General features: G+C 37.4%; 1 protein-coding gene across 1 annotated transcript; it reads right to left on the bottom strand.

The window, feature by feature from the left end:
* Positions 1 to 682: 682 nt before the first annotated feature.
* LOC143585791 (serine/threonine-protein kinase ATG1c-like) lies at positions 683 to 4,842 on the bottom strand. The gene is made up of 13 exons (XM_077067488.1): positions 4,600 to 4,842; positions 4,284 to 4,404; positions 4,150 to 4,208; positions 4,004 to 4,068; positions 3,848 to 3,941; positions 3,671 to 3,751; positions 3,467 to 3,575; positions 3,304 to 3,376; positions 2,884 to 3,209; positions 2,484 to 2,806; positions 2,107 to 2,395; positions 1,927 to 1,997; positions 683 to 1,116 (listed from the first exon to the last, which is right to left on the bottom strand). Exons 1-13 carry the CDS (start codon positions 4,840 to 4,842, stop codon positions 868 to 870), a joined length of 2,103 nt encoding a protein of 700 aa, XP_076923603.1. The 3' UTR covers positions 683 to 867.
* Between the last annotated feature and the right edge of the window lie 5,849 nt (positions 4,843 to 10,691).

Raw genomic sequence — 10,691 nt, 5'->3', positions numbered from 1 at the left:
TAGACTATTATAAAATATAACATAAAATAATCGTAAACGAATGTTCTCGGGGTACAACTACAAATTATTTAGCCGAGTATGCTATGTAAATGTTAATAGACAATTTATTCTATTATAAAATACCATATTTAGCCAAGTATACTATGTACTTAATTAAAATGTAAGATATTAACGTATTAATATTTAAAATTGTGTCTAAAAAATTGTCTATACGCCCGTATAGGTCTAGACGGCCACATTAACGTATTAATATTTAAAATTGTGTCAAAAAATTGTATATACACCCGTATAGCCCTATGCAGCCCGTATAGCCCTATACGGCCCGTATAGGGCTATACGAAGCACTACAAACAATGACCGACAAGCTCCAACATAAACTGGCATGATTCAGGTGTTATACGACCGTATAGCCGTATACGAGCCGTGTAGAAAAAAAAAGGTGTGTGAGGATCTCAAGTAGTGTGGAAAGATCCTAAGCCTTAATTGTTATATACCTGTATTCAATAAGATTTTCATTTCACGCATCTCAACCAGGTATCTATAATGATTTCTTTCATAAAACACAAAGATGCTAAACAGACATTAGACACAGCTATTGAGTAGTCACATTAAGATCACATGACTCCCTTGTTGCCTAACAAGACAAGTCATTTATCATCATTATTGCATATTATACGTGTCTAGTAGATGACAAAAGTAGGGGTATTAGATTAAATTACAGAAATTTTGAATATTTACCATACACAGAGCCAATATATAGGCCAACACCACCATATTCAAATCAAATTCACACAAAGAATAAGTAGTTGTACTGTACAAGAAAGAATTTTACAAAGCATTGGTGTGAAACTATGAACAGTTGATTGATTAGTTCAAAACTGATGGAGAATGACCACCAACACCCTTGAGGAGTGTTATTCTTTGAGATTTTGAATGGCTTTGTCTGTTATTAAGAACATCTATATATGTTCTAAGCCTATACCGATCTGAATTTGTGATCGAGAATGGTGGATTAAGAATCAGTGAAGGTGCTTCCACTAGAACAAAACTTAACAAACGCACCGCCTTTGAATAAGATCCTGCTGCCTTTTCAGTATGACCCATGTACTCATCCACCTGCCAAATTCAATAAATTGTATATAATTTGCTGAACCGTATATTATGCGAGTTGTTTGTGCATGTAGTTAAGATTATAGCATGATTATTGAATGCACATCATGGTTATGTGAATGTAATCGAATCAGTATATGCATATGTGCAGATAAACTTATGTGTATTCATATATTATTAGCATCTACATACGCGCAGATTTACTATAATTTTCTTATCTACACGAATCGCGCATGACACTCGTTACAAAGAAGAAAGAGGAGAGTGTAGGAAAATTCATTAACTAGAAAAAAAATCAATTAATCTATTACAATTATATCATTTTCATTTTATTTTCAATAATAAATACCCCCCGGGCCACACGCAGGCGTACTTTTTTTTTGGGTGTTGTGGGGGGGGGGGGTCACGTTTAGTTTAGAACCAACATTATATTAAGAAACACAAGCACATGTACATAACTTTTCAATCAATGGGGTTATACTGAAAACAAAGATTTATATTTCTCTCTCTCTCCTGTATTTTTCAAAAAAATTATAAAAATGTGCAGATGTGCTGCTGTGCATATATTATGTGCATTTAGACAAAGATAAAACAAATGCCTTTTTAAGAAAACAAACCTTAAAACACATTAAAATCTACATGCATTTTAGTCAAATGAACAAGGGTTAAGGCTATTTTCACAGCTATCAACAATTCAACATATTAGTGGTTGAAATGACGCCCCCCCCCCCAATCTCTCTCTCTCTCTATATATATATATAATATATTGTAACATTAATCGTCTTGTAAAGTGTAGTTACACGGCTGAATACTTACAGCCCCGTGTCTGCCAAAATTAAGCGCAGCCTGAAATATTATTTCCATCGCATCTGGCATTCCCACATTTCCTGGAGAAGAGATAAGAATTAACCTACTATAGCGCATAGTACTAACTAATATCTTTACTTCAAGATAAAATAACATCATTATAATAACTTATCAAGTTAAAATAGGTACCGGGCTCTATAACCTTGGCAAGTTGTTCAGCACTTTCAACTTCACCAAGAAATATTCTTTCAATATGACAGCAAACGTCCTGCGGTGACCTGGCAGCTTCTAGACATTCTTGGATATCAAGAGTATCAAATTCTTTGTTGGTTTTCGTATTCAAAGTTGTAACTTCCTGAATTGGGCTTCCTTTAATATCTGAGGCAGCCTGTGTGTGACAGATATCCAGTGCTTGCTTCCATATTGCAAGAATCACAAGTTGAATTGAAAATGCTTCTAGTCGGTGTCCTGCCTCCATCTTTTTTAAATTAAAAGTGGTTAATTAAATAATAATTAGATATAACTCGAATATAATAAGAAAAAACTACTTCAATAGTTAAACATGCCTTATCATTGACCAGGTCAGAGATGGCAGAGGCACAATCATGCAATGATTTGATTCTCGCCAAGCTGTCAGTTGGCGGTTGTTCTAAAGCATTGACTATATCAACTGATTCATGACTTCCAAACCTCCCGGTGCAGCGGATTTTACTGTCGGCACCGCCAATGATGGGCAGTGGTGCACTAGATGTTGAATGAATCTTACTAGAAGGTGATTTGGATGGTGCTATTTGGCTCACCTTAGAAACAGTTGCCAAAGAAGGCGCGTCACCAACGGGACCAGATACAAGGACATAATCTTGGTCAATGAACTCCAACGAGTCAATTACTGATCAATGCAAAACAGGGCATGATCAAATAGTATTACAAATTAAGAAGTGTATACTTTATAGTAGTTTAACATACCTTTGGAACACGTATTTACTGTTCTGTGGTCAATTGATCTAAAAGATTCTTTCAAGTTTCTTTCTGAAGATCGCAGATTATTATCTGGTCGTTGTTTGATACTGTTATACCTAGAAGAAACTTCCATGCCTTTTGCCACATCAGCATCCAATGAAAACCCATATGCAGATCTTAAAGGCGACTTCTGAAGAACAGGTGGGCTTCCGTCAAGAACACTTGAATCCTCATCAAGACTGAATGGCAGATTATCTTCTTCTTGGTTCTTAAATGATGAGCTTTTAGAATATAAATACACATCTGATGTTGTTCTTCGCGGCCTCCTATCTCTGCAGATACCAAAACGTTGGTTAACTGTTTAATATGCAGTAAATTAATAAAATGTGTGTATGAATGAAACGAGCACTTCTGGTTATATATTACCTTAACGGTTCATCAGGTTTTGTTTGGGTGAAAAATGGGTGTGTGAAAAACTCCTCAAACGTCAACCTTTCAACTATGCATCAAAGTAACTTAATTCATAAGTAATAAGTCACAAATTCTGTAAAAAAATCTATTATTTTTAAAAGCAATAAGCCACACGTACCTGGATTTTGTCGCAATAATTTTCGACAAAGATCAATGCACTCGGGACTCAAGTCCTTCACATCAGGAGGAAACTGCAATTCAGTTGATTTCATGATGTTTTGAAGCAACTGCGTGAAAGGTGGAATTAGAACAAGACATACAAAAACAATATGTAAGATTGCTGTCAACTTAATTAATTAAGTGGAATATAAGATTTACAAACCTGAATTTGATTGTTTCCAGTGAACGGTGTTCTCCCGGTTACAAGTTGAAATAAAATGGCTCCAACACTCCATAAATCTGCCTGTGTTTCCATTTATATGTTAATATTGGAGCATTGTTATAAGCAGAACTCAACTAAAGAACCCATTATACCACTGTATTGTTATAAAAATATCACCTTGGCGTCATACTTATGAAGTTGCATAATTTCTGGTGCCATATAAAGTGGTGAACCACATAATGTTTCTGCAAGGTTTCTAGCTTGCAAAGACCTGCAAATACAACAATATTTTACGTCATTTTAAACAACTATATAGTGATGCAATTACCATACCTTGCAAATCCAAAATCTGCAATCTTCAAAGTCGAATTGTCATCGTTTGTAGAGAGTAAAAGATTCTGTTCAACACATACAACATATAAGAAACAACCATAAACACCGAAGTCGATGCAAATAAAAAAAGTCAATACAATACCAACCTGTGGTTTTAAATCTCTATGAATAATTTGATTATCACGAAGGACTTTCAAACCAGCCGCTGCAAAACAAACAATTTTAACAAAAGTAACTTTAAAAATGAAAACAGTAAATATCATGATGCATATTTACATACCTAACTGCTGCATAAAGTGCACCGACGTTGATTTCGGAACTCTACCTCGACGTCTTTGAATAAACACGGATAAATCACCACCTTTACAATACTCCAGCACAAGATGTATCTTTCCAGGCTCCTAATATCACACACCAAAACAATCTCAAAAATCTAGTAATAAACGTCATTAAAATTTTCAACTGTGAATTATATGTATCTTTCCCGAGCCCGTTCCGACCCGAACCAAAGCAACCCTTTTATAATTGGCCCGTTCCGGCCCTAACCCACTTCGACCCATGACCCGTTTGGCGGTCCTAATAACAACTAAGAGTACCCTGATCATATCGTGCAGTCGAATAATATTAGGGTGATTAATATTTCTGAGGATGTCAATCTCAGACATGAGACTCTCTTCCAGCTTTTTGTTTAATTTGCCGGTGAGAATCTCTTTGATTGCAACTTCGGTGCCGTGGGTTTTATGCCTGGCGTGCCAGACGACGGAGAAGGAACCGGAGCCGAGCTGTTTGCCGACGACGTAATCGCCAACGGATCGAGGTCTGTATGGAGATTGAGACATCACTTGGAGTTGATTAGTTGAAGTTAACAAGTGACATTTATAGAAGAATTGATTGGTTGGATGAGTGGGTTTGATGTTAATGCTGGATGAATTTGTTGATGTTTGATTTGATGATTAATTGATGATAAGGTGAAAAAGAGGGGTTTGTGTGGGAAGGTGTTTGTTTCCACAGGCAAAAGTTATCGTGTGCCGCTTGTGCTTGTGCTTGTGCTTGTGCTTGTGCTCGCGCACACCAATTTTCGAATTTACAAACCACACGCTTCCTTCAAATAGCCGGCCCAAAACCAAAATCATGGATGGACTAATAATTCCGCTTTAGGGGCTTTTTGACAACATCTGAATCCATTAAGCTGTCTGAATGGGTAAGATAATCTGAACTAGTTGGGCATCTGAACTAGTTGGGCATCTGAACTAATAAGAGCTGTTTGGTTAGACATCTGAATGACTGTGCAGAATTACTACTTTACCCCTCTGCAGAATTATGTACTGAATGAAATGTATTTGTTTGATCAAAAATCTGAATGACTATACTGAATGACGGATAATTAAAATAAAGAGAATTCAAAACAACATAGAAAATCTAAATCACACAAATCCTTCATAATCCATAAAACACATACTAAAATTCAAATACAAATTTATACTTTGCGTACAATTCAATTTTAACTGATCAAACTAGTTGATTAGCTATTTGGTCACGCAAATTATTCATATAGTGACTGCCTTGTGAACCCCATTCTATGTCATGAACTGACTCACTATTGTTGTCTCCACCTTGTTCTTCTGAATCCATATGTTACCTGTCATAAAAAACATGAATAAAACATATAACATAATTTTCTTTGAAAAAACATCCATAAAATTCATAACATAATCTTCAACAAACAAACATCAAAAAAGTTCATAACATAACCTTAAACAAAAAACATTCAAAATAATCCGTATTTCGCTCCTGCGTTTTTCACCCATGGCTCACAAGCTAGCGGATTAAGAAGTAACCACACCTTCCTAAGATCGGCACTTTCACCAAAAAGTAAAATCGCCGTTTGATATTTTGCATCAAGTACATCCCATCCCATTGACTCTAACTTCGCCATACATGCCTCAATATTATTAGAAGCTTTATGTTTCTCAATAAACACTTTTGCCATCTCGTTAATATTGTCCTTAATTTCTATTAGACTTGAATTTACGGATTCCCTGTTGTGACACCCGGTAATTATTTCACACTCTAATCTATATACTTGATTTAAATTATGTGTTGATTATATAAGTTATATGACGTATAAACCATAGTATACTTGAAATGTGAACGAGAACAGTCGTAATGCCTATAGGATTATATAAAGTGCCGATGAGAACGATTATATGATAAAGACAGCCCAGTAATAGTCAGAGGTGACAAACATATCAAGCTAAATATATACCTATGATCCAATATAAGGGGTAATGGTAAGACCATGCCCAGTAATGTTCTAATACTCTAATTAGGACCAAAACGCCATAAACGTTTAAATAATGGAATATAGTCGCCGAACCGGCCAAATCAATGATACATTATACAGTGAGACGACCAAGATATGAAACTATGAAGGAATTAAAGGTATACTAGTCAAAAATAATATGAAGTTAATAATTTAAACAATCCATAAAGGATTACAATATGGAGCACTATTTAACCAAATATAACTCTGGGCTAAATTTAAATATACATCATACCGGGAACCAAAATAAATACGGGTTCCATATCATCTATAATATACCCAAAGTTCAAACAGAAGAGTGGAAAAACTCTGCGTGACATTGGGAAACCCGTGGGAAGAATCCTTGCGAAAAACCCTAAAAACCAAAAATCATTTTCAAAGACCCTGTGCTCAAAGTGCTCAAAGACCCTGTGCTCAGACCCTGCGGGAAGACCCTGCGGGTAGACCTGCGGGAAGACCCTGCGGGAAGACCTGCGGGAAGACCCTGCGGAAGAACCTGCGGGAAGACCCTGCGGGAAGACCTGCGGGAAGACCCTGCGGGAAGACCTGCGGGAAGACCTGCGGAAAGGGAATACTTCCGCCCAAAATGAGCCAGTCTATGCTTCTGGAAGATCTTATCTTTTACCTACCAAGGTATGGGCACAATATTGAAAGTACTACAAGATCAAGCAAAATCTTCCTAACCATTCCCTATGGCCGCCTACCCCCATTCCATCAAATAAACAACAATAAAAACCATGCTTTGACTAACTATTTCACTTTATGGTGTAAGATTTGACACCCTTAAATCAAGGGATTGTAATCTTTTGGATCCCCCAAATCAAGGGATGTGTTCCCTTGGGTTTGCCTATAAATAAGACCAATTATTTTGATGAAAAACACCACTCACAAACTCATACAAACCCTTAAACACACTCCAAATTTCTCTCTTTTCATGGATGAAGAACAGCAGCAGCGCAACACCAAGCAACCGCCTCTTTGCAACCCAATTTCTCTATAATTCTGCCCTGAACCCTCTGAACCCTATATATCGTTGGAAAGCTAGAAGAAATCCTTAAACCGTAGTGGAAAGCCATGAACGGATCTCTGCCCGGAAAACTCGGTAAGAAGCTTTGAACCTTCGAAGGTCACTGCTGGGAAACTGCATTTTCCAGCAGTACCCACCTCTCTTCTTTTGTTCATATCTCACAAACTACTTGGTATTTTTCGGTGATTCTTGTTTAGAAATCCAAGGAAACTCGTAAGGATCACGAACCATCTTTCGAATATCCATTTCCGGCTTAATTTCAGCACTTGGTAAGCCTAAAAGTCTAATTGTTCTTCATAAAATACTTGCTGGAAAATGGTTCTTTTCTGTCCAGCCAACACACACTCGTTTCCTTTGATTTTAACACTTGTGTTCATGTTTAATAAACATATTCTAGAGCCTACACTACAAGACCATCATCCAAGAGCCTAAACACGCTCAAGAACGTCTCGAAAAAACCGACATTTCCAAGGTAATAAAATCATATTATGTTTAATAGAAAAACATGGATTAAGCCTAAGATACATATATTTAATGAGGTGATAAATCATGAATATAAACTTGAAGTGTGACATATAAGTAAGGATAAATCATGTTAAGTAAAAGATATAAAGGATTTAAAGGGGTGTTTAAGGAAGGTTAAGGTAAAAATGATCTTCAGTAGTAAAACCCATTTATAAATAAACAAGATGATCTAAATGTAAAAATGGAATTTTGGTTATGTTAAACTTTACAAAGGATATAACTAACGTATTAAAAACCGTATCGGGTTCGTCATAAAAGTAAAAATAATAATAGTAATAATAATAGTAATAATAATAATAATGATAAAATATGAGTACTAGTAAGATATATATAATATATGCTTATAAGATTTAAAAAGGATATTAATAATACTTATAATATATACATAACAAAATAAGTATACAAGTCATACACATATATTCCTATATATGTGCAATAAATATAAAATACGGGTTTTTGTGATGGACATTGCGAGTAACTGGAAGGGTGGAGGTGCCGGTAGTCGGGACGTCCTGTCTAGGCTGGTAACTGAATATATCATAGATGGGCCCGTTACCTACCTGGTGACTAACGATGAGAGCTCCAAAACCTATTAGGCCAAAGCATGTCACGAACGTCATGATTACCGACTAATAATTTGTATCGAGCATTCCCTAATGCTCGAAGGATATATATATAAAGAGAATATAACGGGCATATATATAACAAGTATAAGACGTTGTCTAACGTCCATATCGCTAAGGTATAAAAATACATATATACCGCCACCTCATAAGTATGTATCGGGCTAAGTATTAATAGTAGTATAAGTATTATGTACTGAAGAATGTACGTATACGATATAATACAGGAAACTCACCAAGTATAACGGAACATTATTCCTCGATTTAAGGTGAGTCTCACAGCCCCTATTTTCACTATTTTCACTATGTTTTAAACTGTTTTCGGGGCGAGGGACACGTGTTTAAATATGTTTTATCATGGTGTATATCTTGATTTACAATGTGCGTGTACATGAGATATTTGGCGCGCTCATGGTACATAAAGTCCCCGGTATATATTGTAACCATAAACTATAGGTAACTATAGCCGAGGAACTCTACGGGTAGTACTACTGGTCTGACCAACCCACTCGTAAGTGGTCGCGCCACTTTATAAGACGGGTGCTTAGTTTTCCGATTTATTTATTCCCTCGTGGACTCGTGGGATGTTATGTGGGGCTTTATGGTGTATATATATATAGTCAAGGAATGGTTACGAACTCATGTATTCACGTTACACTGCAAGTCATGGATATTGCATTCATGACGTTATGAGAATTATATTAGAAAGCATTTTATCGAGTCACAAAACTTGTGAACTCACTCAGTTTATACTGATTAAATTATTTTACGTGTCTTTCAGGTATTTAGCCACGTGGAGAGGTCACGGTGTCTCACTACGATTTTATGTTTAACTATGAAAATTTCATGTATGAGGATTTTATATTTTGGAGTTTTCATGGTTTTATTCCCCCTTCGGCGGGACATAACTGTGAAATCTCAATATGTTACATGTAAACTTTATTATTGGTATTTTGTAAAACTTATATCATGAATGAAATCCTCATGTATTTTTATCATATAGTTGTTTGCTTAACCGCGCTCTCGAAAAACCTTTCATGAGTCGCACACCGGTTGTTTCCGCCTATGGACCGGGTGTGACAGACTGGTATCAGAGCCAAGGTTATCGCGAACTAGGATTCAACCATGAGTCTAGACTATAACCCCTTAGATTCCCTCGTGAAAACGTTTTTCATGCATGACATGTTTTCAAAACTTGCATTACACGAGAGTGCACGTGTCTTCACGACACCTTTATCACAATTAATGGTCTAGTATGGGAATGACCAAAATAAGGGATAGGAAAAACATAAAGCGATATTATCACTAATTAAACCTTAATCCTTTCAGCGATGGCCTTCCCGAACAATGATCCATATCATGGCCTAGTCATCACTGACTCCGACTCCGGCTCTGACTCTAACACTGATAGCAGCAGTGTCCATATGAGCGACGTTGTTCCAATTCCTGATGATCCTATAGAGATCTCCGATGACGAGCCTACCGAGGTAATCAGGCTCGATGAGGACGACAAGGTAACCTATGACAACGACGACCTTGAGGAGATGGAGGAGCTGGCTGCAGTGCCCTCCGAGGAGATACGAGCCGCCGGGCTGAAAAGGTATGCCACGGACTCCGACGATGAGGTGCCCCGGACTATACATGAGGTAGGCGAGTCCTCACGCCCCCAAGGGCGCGCTACCTCCGATGATACAGAGGTCCCCGTACCACCGACCGCAGCAGCCGCCGAGGCTGAGAGAAAGGCCCTTGAGGAATGGCTCATGGATTGGGAGCAGAGGGTCGAGGTGTTTATGGAGAGCGTGAAAGGCAAGGCCTGTGAGACCAGTCTCCGCCTTGATAATCACTATGACTTGATCTCCGATGCAAGGATGAGGATACTGAAGTTGGAGCATATGGTAGGGGATGCATTGCACTTAGCTGATATGGGAGCGAGGCGGGCCGCTGCCGCCGAACAAAGAGTGATGAGATTGGAAAATGAGGTTAAGACGATTCAAGCCGTTTTGGGAGACGTGTTTCCACCACCGCCACCACCGATGCCATGAAGCGACTATAGACTAGTATTAGCGGGTAGTAATCATATGTATGGGAAGTAATATATTACGGGCTACGACCCGATCTTTTGGCAAAACGCTTGTATGTTGTAGGAGTTTGTAGTAGACTTAAACATAAACTTATGTAATCAAATCTTTT

Source organism: Bidens hawaiensis, unplaced genomic scaffold (genome assembly GCF_021521415.1).
Source record: "Bidens hawaiensis isolate Kalapana, Puna unplaced genomic scaffold, B.hawaiensis_p1.1 tig00034169_1, whole genome shotgun sequence".
Classification (NCBI taxonomy): domain Eukaryota; kingdom Viridiplantae; phylum Streptophyta; class Magnoliopsida; order Asterales; family Asteraceae; genus Bidens; species Bidens hawaiensis.
Note: the sequence above shows the minus strand (reverse complement) of the source record. Positions and strands in the feature narration are given on the sequence as shown.